The 21,281-nt window shown below is 45.0% G+C and overlaps 1 protein-coding gene across 1 annotated transcript in view; it reads left to right on the top strand.

Annotated features, from left to right (window-relative positions):
* The window catches only part of ANO2 (anoctamin 2), a 302,574-nt gene that overhangs the window by 81,619 nt on the left and 199,674 nt on the right, over positions 1-21,281 (top strand). The window contains exon 11 of the mRNA XM_090043877.1: positions 9,420-9,484. Within this exon, the coding sequence (XP_089900003.1) occupies positions 9,420-9,484 (65 nt within the window). The remainder of the gene's footprint in view (positions 1-9,419; positions 9,485-21,281) is intronic.

The raw sequence follows: 21,281 nt of genomic DNA on the forward strand, positions 1-21,281 counted from the left end.
CCCCAGCCCGGCAATGGCTGACCTGTCCGCCCCAGCTCCCACACGTATTAAAAAAAAAGCCCTGACTCAGTGGGTGCTGCCAGGTGAGGCACAATCCCTGCTGCTCCCCACTGCCCCACATTTCATGGGGTCTCTACACAAGACCCCCAACCCCCCCTACTCCCCCAGACCCCCCTCCCATGGCTGCCTTGTCTGTCGCGGCTCCGGCCCTTTAAGAATCCCTCCTCCCAAGAAAACCCTGGACTCACTGCTCCTGCGGGGTGGGGGGGGGGGAGGGGGGAGGGTGATCTTCGCTGCCCTCTGCCATGTGAGGGGCTCTACATATTTTCTCAGTTTTTTTTTCTTAAAGGGCCAGAGCTGGGCTGGGCAGGGCACCTGTGGAGGTGCTGGGGGAGTGAGGGGGGGTCAGGGGGTCCATGCAGTGTGGGGCATTTGGAGGCAGTGGGGATCACCCCTGCCCCCCAAGCAGCACCCAGTGAGCATTGGGCTTTTTTTTTAAAGGGCTGGGAGCTGGGGCGGGCAGGGCAGCCATGATGGGGCTGGGGGAGTGGGTGGGGGGTTGGGGTATAGGATTTAACCTCCAATCTGGGAACAGAAAAGTACTGAGCCAGATCCTTAACTGGTATACATTGGCCTATCGCCGTTGACTTTAGTGGGAACAAGCCAATTTACATTTGCTGTATGACAGTATTCATATATGTTAGTGTTTGCAGAATCTTAGGTAATCATCTTCCCGGTACGTGTACAGTTCTTTGACATGCCGGCTGGAGAAAGAGAAACAAGATGAAGATAAAACCACTTGCATGCACATAAGTAAAAGCAAGGAGGATTTGGCCATAACAATATCTGAAATTGCTTTTAACTCATCTTTTAATTTACTAGATGTCAAGTTGATGGCATCCACTTTACTTAGTCCAAGTGTCTAAATTAATTTCATTCTTTCATTTGATTTAAAGAAGTAGCTAATTATTTTGTCGTCCCAACAACACACAAATAGTGGAAATCAGAAGTGTTGAACTGGTTATGTCAACAGTCCTCAGAGGGGATTAGCTGCTGGATTCATCTGTTGATGATGAATTGCAAAATTGTACAGACTTAGAAATATTAAGCTAGATTTTGGCCCTTTCACACTGACATAGCTCCACTGATCAGTGGCAATGTGTAGGGGATGCACGGAGAGTACTGGTGTACCACTGACTGGCTGCACTTGCAGCTTAGGCGATGGGCGGCGGGGGGCAGGCAGGAGCACCGGTGCCCCCTCTACAAGTGCCAGACGATGAGTGGAGCGTTGTTGCACTCCTGGAAGTGGCCGCAGTGATTGGCCACAGCCATTGGCTGTCATGGGATCGGCTGCTGGGCTCCCCCCATACCCCTGGTCGGTGGGACTAAGGTGGCACCAGTCGCCCATACCATTGATCAATAACTGTTGTTACATTATTCAGTATATTAATAGTGCACATTCTGCTTTATAAACAGGCATGGTTTATCCACAAGCAGTTTACACTCTAGCCATGAAAACAGTGGATATTCGATGGATTCCTGTGACTGTGAGGAGTTTCACTGTTTTGTGTGGGACAGTGCTTGGGTGACGAAGTTCAAGCTAGTGGAAAAAAAGAAAATGGTCAGAAAATGAAATTCAGTTTCCCTGGGGTTTTTGTTTTTGTTTATGTTTTTTTTTTGGAGGGTGGGGGACAGGGGAAGTATAAAAAAAACCAAGACATTTCTGCTGAAAGCTACTCATTTAGTGGAAATTCAGCTCCAGCTTTCATGCTCACATTTTTTGCATAGACTAGGCATTTTGGCCTGATTGCATCTCCCTTGTTCTGCCGTAGTCTCTTCCTCTTGTACAACTGCTGTGATGTATCATAGCTACAGAATATTAGAGAAAACATCCAGGTGGCAAGTCTGGCCCATAAAAGACATTCATGCCCATAGAGGGCATGAAGGGCTTGAACCACACTGTGTGAAGCAGTGTCAACGCATTTACAAATAAAATTCAAATTTGACTGAAAACTAAAAAAAACCCTGTTTAAAAAATGTATTTTTAAATGCAAGTTACCATGGAAAGCCTACTCTGTCTCCAAAAAAAGAAAAAAAAAGAACAAAAAGAAAGATCATTCAGTTAAGTTTTCTGCCAAGAAACAAATATTATCTGATGGATAGCATTCAGAGTTAGTATCCAGTGAGTCTATATTATTCAGAGGAATTAGGTTTATGGCAACAAAAGGCTGGAATGTCCTGAGAATTCTGTCTCATTCACTGAAGGACTTTACTCCCTTTTCATTTCACAACTACTTTAGTCTTTTCCATACATAGTCTTGTCTAGTTTCAAAGGAATATGAAATTTGCTGTAGCCAACGAGATTGGCAATCTGTATAGTTCTGTATCTGATCCTCTGGGACTGCCAGGACCAGATAAATTATATCCATTTTTTTAAAGCATGTTGGGAATAGTTATGAAATAATGTTGTTAGGGAACATTTCCTTTTAAGATCCCCAGATAATGTTTGGCTTATGCCCATATCTTAAATTTAAAAAACAATGTCTAAGGCAATCATCCACTATGTCTGACCCTTTATAGAGGTCCAGATGGAATCCTACCAAGCTGCATTCAGTGATCTTTGGCTGCACTGAATCCTACATATTATGTACTGCTTAAAAATGTTTTTCTCCTTATCAGTTTTAAAGTGACTGCTTTTAAGTTCCCTGGGCTGGCTCCATGTTTTGGCTTTTAGAGAGGGCAAACAGGAGCACTTGAATTACCTATCCTGTGAGATACTCTATTTTATGTTACTGCCTCATATCACGTATTTTCAGTAATGTCAACTGTCACAAAACCATTGTGAGACTCAGGATTTCAAAGTCAAAATAACCCTGACTTGCAATCTCTGGTCCAACCCTCAGATCTCTGGATTTTCCCAGAGTGGAGGAAAAGAGGTGGAGAGAGAGGGAAGGCCTGGGGGGTGGGGAGGGGCGTGTGGAGAGAGAGGGAGTGGGGCAGGAGCAGGGGCAGGGGTGAATGGGTCCCTGGGGCTAGGACAGGTCATCCAGACGTGCTGGGGGGCGGGGGGCGGGGTGTGGTTCCCTGCAGTAGTGCACACCCCTGGGGGAGATAAAGGGGCATGTGCTTCCCCCAAGGCAGAGGCAGGTTGCCTGATGTGGGCTTAGGGCTCTGTGCCCTGCTGCCTTTGCCCCAGGAACTCAGCTGCACAACCCTAGTGTTCCTCCTGCTGCTGGGCAGGCAGAGGATGTGCTGCTTGGCCAGCACGCCTCACGTCCCCTGCCCAGAAGAGCTCCTGGGGCAAGGCAGCAGGGTGAGGAGTCCCAGCCCACAGTGGGCAGCCTGCCTCTCCCTTCAAATGGTTGAAGAGAACCACTAACTACTTTGACACCACCCATAGGATATTCACTAGGGCTGCGCGAAATTTCCCTGGCTGTTTTGTTTCAACACATTTTCGACTCATTTTGAGCTCAAAACAGCAAAATCAAAATGAAACAAAGGGCTTTGAAACAGCCTCAAAAAGAAATGAGGGCAGTCGAAAGGTTTTGAAAGTTCAAGTTTCAAAGCTCAAGCTGGGCTTGCCTACGGGGAAAGAGAAAGTAAGGAGAGGAAGGGAGAAGAGGAAGAAAGAGTGGGGAAGGACTGCTTTCATATTGACTGTGTAGCTGGCCAGTGACTGTGATCCTTCCCTGAGGTCCCTTCCAATCCCAGTGCTCTGGGGGAGGGATGGAAAAACGGCATAAAAGGCAGCATTGTTTGAACTGCCCTGCTTTCTGCCTTGGGGTCTGAAAGTTACTGAGCTGTGTCGTACAGCAGCTCAGGAGTGTTGGACAATGAAGGCTACCACTAGCATTGATTTGAATGACTTCCTACTTGCTAGCGTAGCCTAGCCAGTGGGATTCCAGAATACCTTTTTCTTTCTTCTAGACCCTTTTATTTTATTATTATATTCATTGATTGATTCTTTTCAATTCTATAATTATTTTGGATATTACTCTATAGAATTTAATTTATATAGGAAGAGAAATACATTTATATTTTATTTCTATACATTTATACCTTGTGGCATAGACTAAACACTTTACAGAATTTATTCAGGAACGCAGATCCATTTATACCTAGCAGCATAGACTACACACCTTATATAATTTATATAGGAATGCAGATACATTTATATGTCTAAAAGCAAGACACTATGAAACACACCATGAAGCATGGTGGAAAGGCAGCTGGCAAGCCTTCAGGGAGGGGTTGTAGAGGGAGAGGTGTAAGTCCCCTCCCCCCCACAAACTGAGAGACAGACTCTTTCCTACAACTAGCAGGGATGAGGCTTCCACAAGCAGAGGGGACCAGTGCCACTGCCTGTGCCTGAGACTGCATCCCCTCCAAGAGCACCAGCCATATCCCACCCCCCACCATCATGACAACAAGCAGCAGCACCAGCACCAGCATGACAGTCTCCTCCACCCCCATTTCATTTCCCAGGCTGAGCCTTCCAGTGCCAAGGAAGAGCTGGATCTGGATCTGAGTGCCCTAGCAAGGGAGATTCTGGGGAAGGAGGGGGAATCAGCTGAGTTTGTGCTCTACTCCGCTCAAGTTTCCCCTATAGCCAGGTCTTCTTCCCCAGAAGGCACTTCAGAGGAGGCTGAGGTGGAGGTTGTGGAGGCAAGCGGCTTAGTTGAGTCTTCCCCTCCTGTTGCTGTGCCTTTGACTGCTGAGGAGGGGGAAATTGCAGCATCCACACATGCACCTGCACCCCAAAAGCAAGTGGATAGTGTGGTCTGGGATCATTTTGAACTGGCAGATGATCCCACGGACACTATCTGCCTGCACTGCTGAGCCAAAACCAGCTGGGGCAAGGGAAGAAAACACACGAGCACTACGGGGATGCTGATGCATCTCTGCAGGCATCACCCCCTTGCCCTTGCTCCTCCTCAGCCTTGCACCAGCAGGAGCATGCCCAAAGGGAAGTCCCGCTCTTGCTTCAAAGCCCTCGTCCTCCCAAAGCAGGGCCAGGCCACCCTGGAACAGTAGAGGAAAGGCAAACAGAAAGGGGTGGGGGGTGTTGCAAAAGGAAGCAAAATCACCCAGAGCACTGGGGAGATGCTTGCTGTGGATGGCCAGCCCTTCTCCTTAGTTGAGTGGCCAGGGTTCAGGTGGCTCATGGCACTTGTGGTCCCATCCTGCCAAGTGCCCACATGTACCACCTTCAGCAGGATGGTGGTGCCCTCCCTGTATAAGGCATACAGGGAGTACTTGAGGGAGGAGCTGCACAAGGCAGGTTCATAGGTGGCCTTACACTTCACCTTGGACATCTGGAGCAGCCGGGGTGGAGATCACACTTACCTCTGTCTCACAGGGCACTGGTGTGACCAGTCAGGCTGTCGGTCAGCTCTCCTGCAAGATGAGGTGATGAAGGAATCCCATACAACAATAGAGATAATGGGGGCCTTGGTGCAGCAGTGGCTTGTTGGGCAGGGTGAGCTCATCCACGGGTTCATAGTCTCACTGAGAATGGGGCCAATATGATCAAGACGGACTATGATGCCAACTTTGTTGGCATCCACTGTGTGGCACACAAGTTCTACCTCATTGTCAGGGATGCTTTGAAGGGAAACAGGGCTGCCAGTGATGGCGCCAGCACCACCAGCAGGCTCATTTCCAAATGCAGGAAGGTGGAAGGCTACTTCCACTGGAGCATCAAGTGGGGCAAGATGATGTTGGTCAAACAAGCAGAAATGAACATCCCACAGCACACAATCAGGCAGGATGTGAAGACTTGGTGGAACTCCACATACTTGATGCTTGAGAGACTGGTGGAGTAGCAGAAGGCCATCAATGAGATGCCCTTGCTTGGGGAGATTGGGATCAGCTGCCTCCTTCACAGAGATGAGTGATACCATCTCCCAGAACTTGGTGGTCCTCAAGCCCTTCCTTGAGGCCACCGAGACTCTCAACACTGGCAGTGTCTCCCTAGCCAGGTGATCCCCATAGTGAAGGAACTTCAGAGCCAAATGAAGAGCTTCCAGGGGATCAGTGCTCCTGGCTGGGGCAAGCCGCTGTACCAGACATCCAAGCACTAGTGAGGCAGCTGAAGGAGGGCATCAGGAAATGGTTTCATCCCTTGTGGTCCAGTATGGTCCACATGCTGGCCACCACATATGACCTGAGGGTGAAGAGCAGCATATGCAGTAGCCAAAGCCTGAATCAGTGGATGGAGGTGCTGGTGAAGAGAGTCAGGGAGGCAGAACAGCAGAGGAGAGGGGATGTGGAAGAGAGGGGATCCACCAGCCAGTCTCTTTTTCCACCACAGGTGCTGCAAATGTGGGCCAAGGGCATGGCTTCCATGGTGGGGTCCAGAGGCACCAGACCCCACCATCAGGCAGGTAGCACTCAGGCCTTGGTGGCTACCTATCTTGCTGAGGATGTGGAGCTGTTGCTGTGCATCCCCTTGGCCTGCTGGGCGAGCCGCAGCCAGATGCGACTGGATATGGCCACGGTTGCCTGGGAACACCTGTCCTGTCTACCGACCAGTGTTCTGAGTGAGAGGTTGTTCAGCATTGTTGGGGATGTTGTGACACCCCACTACACCTCCTTGGATCCTGGTTTGGTGGAGCAGCTGGTGTTTCTGAAGGTGAACCTCCTGCTGCTGGGGGTCCCCAAGCTCCAGGTACAGACGGAATTAATGTCACCCTCCTCTCTCCATCTGCACCTATTTCCTTTTTCATTTTTAAAAAGCCATTTAATGGCCCACTTTCCAAGCTGGAGGGGGCACTCACTGCATCACCAGCCAGCAGGGGAAGAGCCTGTCCCTGCTGAGCTGCCATGCCAGGATGAACTTGGAGGTATGAGCTGGGGCTATGGGGAAGGAGGAGGCCCCAGGTGCTGGACATGACCACTAAAACTGCACTCTGCCAGGGTCAGCGAGGCCTGGTGGGACTGCTGGCAGTGCAGCAGCCCCGTAAATGCCAGGACCAAGGATCCTCTGGTGAAAGGTGGGTAGGAGGCACCATAACCTCCAGTTACCATATGCATGCACACAGTCCTGGCTGGGGAAAGGCCAGACCTGTCACAACTTTGACAGGCCTGAGGCTTGCTGGTTGCAGTGGAGTTGTGAGGATCCACGTATGCTCAGCTTAGCTGCCTGGGATGCCAGCTTCCAGGTTGGAAAACCCTTCATCAGGCTGAGGAAGCTCCTGCAGTTTGTGTGTGTGTGCTGTTCCTGGATGGAAAGAATAGTAAAGAAGTCGGAGGCTGGTATGCAATGTAGGCAAGAAAGCCAGTCAGTGAAAATGGAAATGGAGGGGTCAGGGGGTGAGGGACAGGATGGGGTGGGGGAGGGAAGGGGTTTGTAGCAGCGTAGGTAAAAGTGAGGAGGTACTTGGGGAGTCAGATGTCCGGCAGGTTGTAGTGTGTCAGAATTCCACCATATTGAGTCCTTGAGTTTCTGTACCTAGGAGGCTGATGAAGTGAAGTTCATAGGCCTGTCTGTGAAAAGTGGTTTGTTCATTTGAATCAGGCAAGAAATGACAATGTTATATCCAGTTTTGTGCTTCCCCATTATAACCTATGGGCGAAACGCTGAAACCGTCAAAACAGTTTTAATGAAATGAAACAGAACAGTCGTTTTAAAATGAAATGGAACTCAAAATGAAACACTGTCCCATCAAAATGGAAGTTGTAATGGAACGGTGCTGTTTTGCACAACCGTAATATTCATCACCCCTTTTTACATTCCCTGGGTGGGTCTGACCATCAAACCATTCTTAAGGGGATCATCCTCAGACAGCCAACGCTAGACAAAGGGGGAGGTATGAGCTCCTGCCCCCTGAAGATGCACAGTACAGTTCCCTATCATCAGAGGAGGACCAGCTGTTGTTGGGTGACATTTGCCCCACATAGTCTGAGCGGGATTGAAAAAACAGTATTTCCCACTTCTCCAGGAAGTGACCTAACCTGGGCATAAGCTAGGCAGGGCTACAGGTATCTTGTATCAGTGATATGGAAGCTGAGCCACTGCACAGAAAGGAATAGATGGGTCCAGAAAGAGACAAAAGAAGAGTGAGCCTGGCTCATAAACCAGTAAGGGTGGACTCCCCTGGGAGGGAGGGAACCTGAGGGTCTGGCCCCTGCTTCCAATGCTATTGATACATTTAATGTCGTGGCCAAAGAAAAATATATAAACAGCATTGAAAAATAGACTTTGCATTTGTCAACAGTGACTGACCATCCTCCTGGCTTTCTTAGCTGCCTCACAGCCTCCTCTAGACTTAACTAACATACCTAAAGATGTATCTGCAGATTTTGGCCCTTCATTGTTCAACATGATTTTCAGTTCATTAATACAAGTACTAAAAGAGATTGTTCTCAATGTGGAACCTTCTGCTAAGTAACCTTTCATCCACGCCATGTCTTCTGTCCCAGAGCTGATCCATGGTTTCTGATCCATGACAATTCCTTGCCTTTCACACCATAATTTCTTCATTTCCTTAACAGTCTCTTGCGAGGGACTTTGTCAAATGTTTTTTGAAAGTCCAAAACAAGTTGCATCATCTGGTTCTCAGCCACAAACAAACAAAGGACAATACTCTGAATTCTGCTCAAGAAGCAGCACCATTGAGAGACGTCATGTTCTCTCTGATATATGCTACTTTTCTCTCCTTGACTCTGCTGTCTCTGTAGTGGTCTGCTTTCTCCTCCTTGTGGGGCCTGAATTGTTTGTCCCACTCATGGAGTCCAGTAGCTGTGGTTGGACTCAACACAGCTGGGACATCTTCTCTGCGGAAGATCTGTGTTGCAGAATGTGAAGAGGTTGCTACATGGAACCTGTTAAGTGAACCAGCAGAGCGGGATGAACATGAGATCGCTCTCCTTCTAGTATACATGCCTCTTTGACAAAGGCTTTTACCACCACAGCTTTCTACCTACACAGGAAACTAACTTGGACTTTATAGCACCATGCATTTCGCTTCTGACCTTGAAATTCTGGGTTATGTTTACCTTTGGGTTAATTGCATTGAGAGCAATTGGAGTACATCATAGAAGAATTTGACCCATAATATGCAAGGAGATCTCTCTCTGAAATATTTTCACAATTTCCAAAAAGCCCTCAGAAGGCTTTGAGAATTTTTGGAGCACTCTTATACTTATTTCCTAACAAATTTAGGGTTTTCTTTTTTTTAAATTCTGTTTTAGGGTGGAAGGGGAAGATGCAGAATGGGTTTGTGCCACAGTCCAGTATTTTATAGCTAGCTGGAATCTGATATCATTGGCCTAAAAATGTTTTTATCAGCTTAACTTTAAATCCGGGGTGATTTTCAGTATGAAGCTTGGAAGTATATTTTTAATCCTAACAAAATGTTTGCAGCCCAGATGCAAACAGTTGTCTGAAGTTAACTTTCTGCATGTTTTTCTTTTAGTTGCTGTATCAAGAATGGGCAAGATATGGAGTATTTTACAAGTTTCAGCCTATTGACCTCATCAGGTAATAGATTTGATTAAAATAATATTGGGCTTGATTCTTAGCTGGTGTAAATTAATGAAGCTGTATTGGCTGACCCGCGTGAAAGATTCTAGCCTTTGATTTTAGAGCGTTGGCTATGTTTTTTCTTAATGTTCACTAACCATTTCTATTCCATTAAGTAATAGCATATAACAAGTCATGCACACCAACAAAATATTATGTCACTTTTTGTATTTTGCCTCTTTCTGGATAAATATAAGATTTCAAAAGTTCATAAATTCACTTAAATAAAAACTATGTTCTTATTCATAACAGTGACATTTTGTTTGCAGGAATGTGCACTGAAAGTTTGGTGAATAATTAAGTGAAGATGGTCACATGCAGCAGTTTCAGCTGAAGTTGTTTGCCTGAAGATTGTGAAATTGCTTTGGTTTCCCTCTCCCTCACTATCAGTCACCCAGTCAGGGAGTAAAAAAAGTGTTATCGGACTAGAGTTGATCAAAATGTTTCAAATTTCAAAATCTCAATGAAATTTCAGATTTAACCCTAGCTGGGTTACAGTTCTTATAGCCATCTCTAAAACATACAGATGACCAGTCACTTACCACAAATATGGAACTGTCAAAGGCAAAAGTTCATAAAACCGAAGGTTTGAAATATCTTCATGTGGAATATTTTTATAGTAACGAATACATTGGTAAAAACAGCTTGAGGATAGATGGCTTGTGGATAGAAAAAAGGCTAGAGTTGTCACAAAATTGTATATTATGAATCGTTAATCCAACGTCAGCTATGGGGTGTGCCTGTTTTTGGGAGGGAATATATGTTTCCTCCTCCTTGTTTGTTATACATTTTAGGTCAGCACCTTGTTTATAACATTTTGGCCTGTTAGAAGTTATCTGTAGGATAAAACTGCTAACATCACCTCAGTGAAAGTTGGTTAGAGCAAATGGTTTGTGGCCATGCACATTTTAAAGCCCCGTCAAATATAGAGAGATTGTAGAAAGTTGACAGCTCATCTGGGATTAAGAATGGAAGTGCATTTGCTTAACCTACATCTTAATTTAGCTCTGTGTTTCTTGTACCCACAATAGCTTTTCACTGCGTTGCTCTGTTTTCATAGAAATTCTGCACTTGATTCTTTTTTCTTGTGGATAACATTATTCCTTGCTATTATCATCCATAGTTCACTTGAAGGAAGGGTTGATTGTCTGTCATCACTGGAAAAATGCATTTCATGTTCTAGGTATCAGAATCAATTAGAACATACACACACACTTAGCCCTCCACTTTTTTCCCCCAGATTTTTTTTTGTCCTGACAGAAGTGTGTACATTAGTATGTCTTCATTCTGCAGGGATCTGAATTCAGTTTTTAAGTGTAGATTCTTACACTCCAGCCAAGGACTACATAGATGATCATGGGAACTATAGAACAGTGAGTCTTACTTCTACTCCTGGCAAATTGGTAGACTCTATAATAAAAAATAACAGCAGCAGTCACATTGATATATAGATATAATGTAGTGGGGAAGAATCAGTTTGTTCTGTAAAGAAAAATCCTGTCTCACCAATCTGCTGAAGTTCATTGAGAGTGTTAACAAGCATCTGGACAAGGGGTTTCCCATTGATATAATGTAGTTGGATTTTCTAAAAGCGTTTGACAAGAATGTTCTGAAAATGGAGTTGCCATAGGACTGGAGGGAAGAGTCTTTTATGGATTAGACCCTGGTTAAAAGATAAAAAACAACAGGTGACTTCATAGGATGGAGGATGGTTAGTAGTAGGGTCCTTCAGGGATCTGGACTGGGCCTGGCTTTATTCAACATTTTGGTGAATTACCTAAAAAAGGGAGTACACAATGAAACCTCAAAATTTGCAGATGATACTAAATTACTGCAGATAGTCAAATCCTAAACTGGTAGTGAGAAGCTGCAGAAAGATTTCACAAAACAGAATGGGTGGGCATAAAAGTGGCAGATGAACTTCCACATTGGTAAGTGCAAAGTAATGCACGTGGGGAAAAATAACCTCAACTCTTCATACACAGTGCTGAGCTCTGCACTAGTTGTCATGACCCAGGAGAAAGTTCTAGGGGTCATTGTAGGTAGTTCTTTAAAAACAGTGGGTCAATGTGGAGCAGCAACCAAAAAAATCAATAAAATGTTGGGCATCAAGAAGAAAATCAAAAAACAAAACATAACACAAATAAATCCATTGTGCGCCCACAACTTGAATACTGTATGAAGTGTTGGTCTTAAATTCTCAAAAACAAAGTGATGGAATTAGAAATGGTACAGAGAAGTGCAACAAAGTATGGAGCGTCTGCCATACCAGGGTAGACTAAAAAGTCTAGGACTCCTCAGTTTGGCAAGGAGAAGGCTGAGGGGGGATATAATAGATGTCTATAAAAGGCTGTCGCTGAAGTGAATAGGGAAATGTTATTTACCAAGCACCAGAATACAGGAACTAGGGACACTCACTGAAATTAACAGGAGACAGGTTTAAAACAAGCGAGAGGAAGTCCTTTTTTACAGAACATATAGTTAACTTGTAGAACTCATTGTCACAGGGAGTTGTAGAGGGAGATAGTATAACCAGGTTCAAAAAGGGATAGACAAATACATGAAGGACAGGTCTATTAATGGCTACTAAATAGAACAGCCAAGGATTTGTACTATGATCTACCTAAACTAATAACAGTTGATACCAGGGGTGCATGACAGCAGTTGGATCACTCCGGACATGCCCTTTTCATATACTCTCCCTCTAAAGGATTTTTCACTTTTGGAGCACATTATATATTAACTAACTCAGGATGAGTTGATTAAAACATTAATTAAATGCAGATGCAGACTGAAACACCATTTGCAACAATGGGAACCTTCCCACCATCCTCATTTTATCTTTGGTAAACAGTCACACAGGCAAGTGCTAATTCACGATGCCTATGTTGGGAGACTGTTAAATTTTCATGTACAGAATTAATGCCCTGTCGAACAAACATTAAACACCCCCAATCTCCCGGCCCCAGTTTCCAAGTGATGTACACTTGCAGCTGTAACCAACTGCTAGGAATTGCATTTTTGCTGTGCAGATTCTTGACACAGGCCAGGAATCTTAAGGTCCCTGCTGAGGTCAGATGTCCTTGGGGAGAGCTAGTTGTCACTGAACTTGGCTTAAGTAGAACATTTTCATTTTCTTCATAAAAATAAACGAAAAAGCGGAGACATCCACTCACTCCTATATTTTAATCATTGAAAGCACGCTGCCTTGGCTTTGTGCTCCCCCTTGGGGGTACATGGGAAAGTCAGCTTATTGTAAATCAGTGAAGGGAAGGGATTCAGTGAATGAGAACAGCGTAGATGTTACGCGTTTCTAATCCGCAAAAGCTCTATTTCAGTGTAAAGTTTTTTAGGGAATATAAAATACAGATATATCTGAAACTGATTCATTAAAATGCAAGTAACACCCACTCTCTGAGTGTTACCAACAGATATTAAATGTAAACTGAATCAGATCCTAGCTTTAGGATACAAAAGTTTACTGTCTTAGGGGTTAAGGCAAAGTGTTTCTCTATGGCTACTTAAATTTAGGTACCTGAACTTATATTTTGTCTTTCTTATAAAAAAAAAAAAATATGGAGAAAGTTTAGTATTTTTTGAAAGGGGAAATTTAGTTTTTAATTTGCTATGAAGGTGGCAGAGCTGAAAAAAGGGGGGACGCTCTTCTCACATGAAAGCATTGGCTATGTCTACATTTAGAAATAAGTGTATCTGTAGCCAAGTTAATTAACAAATATTAAAACTGTAGTGTACACAAGGAAAGTTGTATTGGTAACATGCTTGCTAGCCTAGGTTTCACTTGTTAAAATTGTTCTTCTTATCAACAGAGGACAAAGTATTAATTTCTGTTGGAGGGAGATACGATGATTTTAGGCAATGCTTTTTTTCCATTTACTAACTTCACAATTTTTTGTCTGTGATGTAACTCAGAAGAAACTCCTTATTAGGGGTGCACTGGTAGAGATTTTCAGGGCCGATACTGATAGCAGATATTTAAGGAGGCATATCGGTCGATACCGATCAGATATCAGATACAACTGCTATCAGGTGGTAAGTCCAATGTGGTGGAAGAGGAGGGGGAGGAAAGGGGAGTGGGGAGGCAGATCAATGCCCCCTGTGGTGTGGGTGGTGGCAGGGGCAGGCACTGCTCAGCTGGGGCACTGAGGGGCTGTGGGATGGAGGCACAGCTCATTGGGTGATGCTAGCACCCCAGGATAGCGGAGGTGGGGGCATGTGCCCCCAGATCTTCATGGCATGGGGCAGGTGGCAGCTGTGGGGTGGAGCCAGAGCCAGCGCTGCATGGCTTTTCGCACCGGGGCCTGGACTCGGAGCAGGCTCTGGTGGTGCTGGGAGGAGGCTGCAGCCACTCCAAATTTCACTGCAGCTCCTCTGCTTCCTGGTGAATGCCCCTCCTCCACCCAAGCACCAGGAAATGCTGTGGCTGTGCTGGGTAGTGGTATGGGGCTGGGAGCAGAGCTGCGGTATGTGCACCTTCCCCCCGCCCTCCCAGGGGTGCATGCAGCAGTGGAAGCCCCCACCCCATGAGCCATGGCTCTATCCCATGTCCGCCCGACCCTAGCTCTGACTGAGCAGTGCCTGCCCCTTCCCCCACCTCACCACGGGCATTGGAAGGGAGGGAAGGAGCGTTGGGGGGCAGATCAATTTACCAGATGGAGGCAGCTCTCCATGCTGCCGGCTCTGCTCAATGCTGCACCATGGCTGTGTGCAGCATGGGCATTTATTGAGCAAACTATCAGCCCAATAGGGCTGATATTCAATATTGACAATTTTCTTCATATCAGTACCGATCTGATATTGGACTGATGTATTGGTGCACCTCTACTCCTTATATAAGGTAGTGGAGGTTCATTTCGTTTTTATATTTGGTTTTGCCAATATCCTTCTTTACAGAAAGAGAACACAAACATTCTTTATTTCTTTAGTGGGATGTCCCAATCACTTCCAAAATTTTAATTCTGTTTTACGCCCTGTCTATTTTAGAGGAAATATCTGTTTTATCAAAAGGTACCTTACCATTATGTTGCTTCTTCCACTGTTTGGGGAACAGTCAATGAGTAAAAATGATTTTTTAGATGGGGATCTAAATCACAGCTTCAGAATTCTAGCAGTTGAACTATCTAGTTTATATATTTCCTCCCTCACAATTTTAAGTTCTTTTTATTACATTTTATTATTAAATGGAAAATTGTTTCCATCTCAAATGTAATTTATTCTGGCAGTTGTCAGCAATGTGTCCATTTTGGCCACACACACAGCAGAAAAGTCATCTTTCCCTCTATAACTCTTATAGGGCAAAGATTTTGCACATCTTCCTTACTACCACAGCCTGTGATTCCTCATGCCTGCCGTCTTCCAAATAAGGGCTGCCAAAATTTTGAATGGGCTTACAAGGGAGGTGGTGCTCTCCCCTACCTTGGGTGGTTTTAAGAGAAGGCTGGATAGGCATCTGGATGGGGTCATCTGACCCCAGCACTCTTTCTGCCTAGGCAGGGGGGTCAGACTCAATGACCTGTTGAGGTCCTTTCTGACCCTAGCATCTATGTATCTATGAAGAGGATCATGTTCTGAGCAATATAACTGGTTAGGCTTTGGATCCACTGTGTTAAATCCTTTTCTGTGTTCACTTTCAATGTCTAGAGGTCCAGATAGTATAATGGGAGGCCTTTGGCCCCATTATGTAGAAGGGGAGAGAGAGAATGCTTGCACCCTAGGCACAGACTAGGCCCCATCCCCTCTCTTGGCTATATAAACACTTGAGCCATAAGAACTAATCAATTGGCTTTGGGGAAACCTAGTCATAGGAGCCTGAGACAGGGAGGAGCATGAAAGGGAGCAAAGAACCTGGCGGCCTGAGCAGGGGATGAAAAGGGCCATGGTGTGTGGGAAGAGTCCTGAGAAGGACTGCTATGGGCAAGAGTCCTGGGATTGTGTACCACCTTGTCTGAGACTGTAGATTGGTTTGAGAGTTGAGAGTTTGGAGCAGACTTCTTCACTCTAGAGGAAAGAGCTTAGACTGCTAAGCTCTTGAGGAAGAGCTCGAACTACTAAAAGCTGAAAGGCATGGGGCAGCTGTAAGAGAAGCAGGGAGGCCATGTGTAGAAGCTTTGCAGGACCAAAAGGCCTACCAGTGATGAAGACAGCTGCTAACTGCATGTCAATTTACAGACAGACTATAAAAAATAAACCTAAAAAGTCTGTCTATAAAGTCTATTAAAAATTGAGCCATGTGTAGAAACACTAAGCAACCACAGCTTGATTGAAGGATAAACAGAGCAGAGTAGTGCCACCTGGTGTCTTAGTGAGGGTGGGTTACCCTAAAGAAAGCAGTCTCTCAGTTGGTGTTTAACCCTAAATTTGAACCAGCAGGGCAGAAGAAGTTATATTTACCATATGTAAAACAAGTCAGTAAAAACATATGTCAATAAAGAAATTTAGTCATTAGTAAAAAGCTTGCAGATTGACAAAAAAAAAAGTTGTCTTGTGTTGGTACCCCTGGTAGTCGGGGTAGACTATTTGGTGAGTGGGCTAGGGCCCCAGAGAAAAGGACAATTTGTGAAGCTACTCAGAGGTCCCAAGAAATGACCCTTTTTGGAGAGTGGGCTCATAGCCCAGGGAAAAGATGATAGAAGGAGGGACTGGGACCCTATGATGGGAGAAGGGGAAACAACCAGAGGGACTGTCCTGCAATCCAGACTGAGCACCTACAATAGCTTATTCCATGAAGGTGTGGCAGGTGAGACTATAGGCATTCAAGCAGTAGTGACCCCTGGGAGGTCGGACTGAGTACTAGGGTTCCACTGCAAAAACTGTCATAATGGACACTGTGCACATGTGACTTCGCTTCACAGACGATTTACCTTTCTTCCTCTAACCTCGTTTCTTTCCTCAGCTGTGTATAACTCAGGGGGTTCAATTGCTGCTCCCTTAACCAAAGTTTAGTTAGGATCAGGTGATAATGTAGCATTTTCCTTTGAACTTGGACAAGTTTTGTATATTCCTTTCATACCTGACTTGATTTTCTTCAGTCTTTGTACATAGATGGAAAGCTTTCCGTCCCTCCATCATGGAGCTTGAAATAAAGGTATGAGATGCCTTCCATGGTCCCAAACATACTTTTAGGAACAACTGATTTCATTTACATTAACTTGGGGTTCTCAAAGAGCCAACCATACCTAAGGCTAGTCTCTAAGATTCCTTGGTTCCATACATCCTGTGTTATAGCAACACCTTATGGCAGAGGTATAACAGCACAATTCTGCACCTGGAGCAGCTGCATGGCACCTTGGAAAGCTCCAGCTTCTACCTTGTGATTTCATCAGTGTGATCATTTGCTGCTGTGGCACCAGCTGCTTTTGCACTTCCCAACAACTGTGATACCCTGGGCTACTGCCCTGGTTGTCTGTCCCCACCACCATCATCCAGATACCTTATTGCCTCATGGTGCAGTTGACTGATTAGGACTGAATAGACCCAGCATGCTAGCCATGGGCTTCACCTGTGTTGCTAAGCAGGCTGACTTCATTTTTATCATGTCACCCTTTGAAACAAGGTGATGAGGGCTAGTCTCTACAGATATCAACTTACTTGAGGTAGTTGGAAAATGCTACCTTCTTAATGTGAGGTTTCTCTGTGATTGGTGTCTCACCTAAAGCTGCATAGACTTCATCCTTCTTTCTAACCATGGCCTGAACACTTTGCATCCATGTAAACACCCTGGCCAGGGTTTCCCACAAGGTCTCAGCTGCTCATCTGTTACTAGAAGGTATTTTTTGGGTCCATAAACTTCCCTTTGTACCAATTGTCATACACAAATTACACAATGGATGTCTCTTAAACAGAAATATCTTTTTTCCCCAAACTAATGAACGACCTCAGACTTCTTTCTGAGAGAGCAGTCACCCAAAGAATCTCAGACAAGGCCCTAAATTGGACCCTGCTGCCATGTAGCTAATGGCAGTAGAAAAGGCTTATTTTTATATGTCTAGGGTCCCAACTGGCAAAAAGTTATGCTGACTGAGCTCTGTGATCAGGAATTTTGGAAAACTGTATGCACCCTCCTAAGGTGCCTATAACAGACAGGCCTTTTGCCTTCAGAAGAACACTGAGACTGTATAAAAATAAGGAGATCTTTATTTGGAAAGGAAAAAGGGGAATGCAGTCATAAACTTGGGAAAGCACAGCAGTAGATCATATATGGAAATAAATGTGAAATGCCCACACCCCCTTCCAGGAGCTTTGGCTGGACTCCATCCAACTCCCTTCCAGACTGCCAGTGAGAATGTCCCACAGGCAACAGTCCTTTGAGCACAACACTTCACCCACACCAGTTGTGGTTTGAATCAGAGAATAGCAGCTGTCCAAGGGTCTTTATGCAGGTCTCTCCCCTGTTCCAAGGAAGCCAGTTGTCCGATCCCAGCAGGAAACTCTCCCTCTCCATCCTCCCCCCAACTCCTAGTTTAGAGCTTCAGTATTAATAAGGTACCGGGTGGGCTGGACCACACTGAAGCACACACAGCCCTGCTGTGCTCCTCTGCATTGTTTCCCACTGTGAAGTCCTTGGTCTGCAGCCTCTCACAGAAAAGCCCTCACTGAGAGGGGGAAGAGGAAGCAAGATAAGTTAGGATCCTTTGACAGAGTCATGCTGCCTCAAAAGGAGTCCTTTGCATCTCTGGCAGCCCACTGCCTTACAGTCCAAGTTTATCTGTAGTTATTGAGACCTACCAAGAGTCACTAGGACTGTTAGGCAAATGATGCTTTCAGTGTAAGCACTTTTCCCTTTTCACCAATGGAGGCTGTAGGGATCTCATTCTCCTCTGGTGCTTCTGGCCACAGGGTGTATACAAATGTCAAGTCCTGCATTCCCTTGCAATCCAGATGGTTTTACACATGATGCATAAGCCAATGCAGCATTTTGCCTCAAGGATCCAGCTGTATTGAGGCACTTTGGTCTGGAATGAGATAAATCACCAAAACATTATTTACAATCCTGTATTTCAAAATCTCCACCTTTCCTGTAGGAAGTGACTGTCTCTTTGTCTTCAGAGAAACTCTCTGTAATTTATCTGTGTTTGCCCTACATGGTGGAGAGAATTTTAAGGCTCTAAGCCTCTCTTACAGGAGTGAGGAAAACCAGATCCCTTCTTGCTGACAAAAATTATTTCAAGGCTGATGGGTGCTGTCAGTGTTTTGAAATCCATGTTACCACTGAGGCTTTGTACAGCTTGGGTGGGATTTTCAAAAGTGACTAGAGGGTTAGATCCAATATAGGACTTACATGCATAAAATGAGACTTGGGTAGAACTGAGGTGCTTTGTGATCCAGAAAATCCTTGTTTAGCTGCTGCCTGTTCCTGGAAATGCTTAAAGTCACCAGGTGCCTCCTTGCTTGGCTTTAAAGTCCCCCTAGTGCTTAGAGTCCTTGCCCAAAACTCTCTCAGTTGAAGGAGCTTAGAAACTTTCTCACACCTGAGCACTCTTTGGATCCACAAATTAGGCATCCCTTTGCCAAAGTCCTCTGAGGTGCCCAATGTGGCAAGCATTCTCCAAACAAGTCTGAAATACTGACAGAACTGAGTTGTCTACGAAGTGCATTTGCAACATCTTTCTTTTAAAAGGAAGGAGGTGGCAGTTCATGGTCAAGATTTTGAAATAAGAGTGAGCTCTGTGCCATCCCTTCCAAAAGTGGTTGTAGGTATTTTCTGTCAGATGAAGGTTCTGAGCTCCATGCCAAGTGGAAAAATGCGCCTTCCTGCTGACAGGTTTGGGGTTCGACAGAAATCTCCTCTTTGCTCAGATTGGCAGGGACCATTGGGATTTCTTTTTATCTTCTTCCTTTCTTTATCTTCTACCTTTATACCTTCTTCCATGGGGTATTGGTCCCTAAGCAGGTTTACCTCAGAGATTCCTTCCATGGGCACTTTTTGCTTCACAAATTCCCTGTCAGTGGAGCAGTCTAAGGTACTGATGGTACCTTTGTCTCTCTTGCTTTCTCCACTGTAGTTGTGTGGATGGGTTTGGGGTGCTTTCTGGCTGTGATTTTTAAGGGAACTAGAATGAACGTTTTGGTGGACACTTTTGGGAAAGTGTTTATTAGACAGATGTTTCCAGCTTTAGGGTAATGAACTTGATTGCCTGGGTGGTCCCTTCTAGTCTTTTGAGGCAGGTGCCCAAGATTTTCAGGAGATGGGGTTTTCAGACATATCCCTGTGTTCATTGTTTCCTAGCAACTACTTCTAAGTAGCTCTTTACTCAGTATATAGTTCTTTTTAGATCCTATTTTGAGATGCCTAAATCAAAACTCATGCAGTTTATAGGGATCCTGATGCCTAACTCTGGGGTCTTGGATTGCCCTCTAGGGGTCAGGCAGCTAAGAAATTAGGCATCTACATATTTCATAACACAACATATATATATTCCTCTAGTTAAAGAAAAATAAAAAACCTTACTGATATGCTGGAAGGTAGTACTACATTATTCTATTTAAGATCAAAGCAAAAAAACAAATATGACTATTAGAATGTGCTCTAGTTTGCTAGATATTTGCACATTTACTCAAATACAAGGTAATATTTCCCCCACAACCAGCATCAGGAAAAAAGCCCCTCATCTTACATTTACATATTAGGAAACTTCAGGAAATACAATGTCTACCCTTGAAATGCTGCTAAAAGCAACATGTACTCAGTAATAGAAACCAGCTATCAAGGCTAAGTGTAGTCAACACTGAGCCTCACTATAAAGTACATGGCTATGTCGGGCAAATATGCTGATGGCAACCTATCATAAAATATGTTAACATAACCTATCTAAATAAGGTATATGTTAGTGCCCATTGAATGCAGTCCCCCTTAGCACCAAATCTTTTTCAAGTCATGGTGAGCCACTGCACTGAATACATTCTGACTCCCTCATCACTCCCCCAGTTGAGCTGTGCCTTTTTTTCCCATTTCCAATGATTCATTTTTTTTTCATCGGCCTTAAATGTCTGCCAGACATCCTCAAATATGGCCCCAAACAGTTCATTCAGAATCCCTCTATCAGCCCCTTTCAGCCTGTTGCATAGATTCATAGATTGTTAGGGGCTGGAAGGGACCTTGCAGATAATTGGGTCCAGCCCCCCTGCTCTAGGCAGGAAGACAACTGGGGTTAGGTGACCCAGCGAGGTGACTGTCCAGTCTCTTCTTAAAAACCTCCAGGGTAGGTGACTGCACCACTTTTGGAGGGGGTTTATTCCAGTCTGGACACCCTGACTGTGAAGAAGTTTTTCCTGGTATTAAGTCTAGAGTGGCCTTGCAGGAATTTGTATCCATGGGTCCTGGTCTTCCCTGGGGGTGCCCTAGTAAACAGTTGTTCACTGAGCTCCTGATGCACTCCTCTGATATAGTGGTAAGCCATTATCAAGTCCCCTCTCAATCTTCTCTACTTTAGGCTAAAGAGGCCCAGGTCCCTCAGCCTTTCCTTGTATGGCTTGCCTTGCAAGTCCTGATCATACGGGTGGCTCTTCTTTGGAACCTCTCAAGCTTTTCCTTATTGAAGTGCAGTGTCCAGAACTGGATGCAGTACTTCAACTGTGGTCTCACCAGTGCTGAGTACAGCGGAAGTATCACTTCCATAGTTTTACACGAGATGCATCTGTTGATGCATGCCAGTATGTTATTTGCCCTGCTGACCACTACCTCGCAATGATGGCTCATATTCATGCAATGGTCAGTCATTACCGCTAGGTCCCTTTCAGC

This window comes from Crocodylus siamensis, chromosome 4 (assembly GCF_052110815.1).
Source record: "Crocodylus siamensis isolate JL-2025a chromosome 4, ASM5211081v1, whole genome shotgun sequence".
Classification (NCBI taxonomy): domain Eukaryota; kingdom Metazoa; phylum Chordata; order Crocodylia; family Crocodylidae; genus Crocodylus; species Crocodylus siamensis.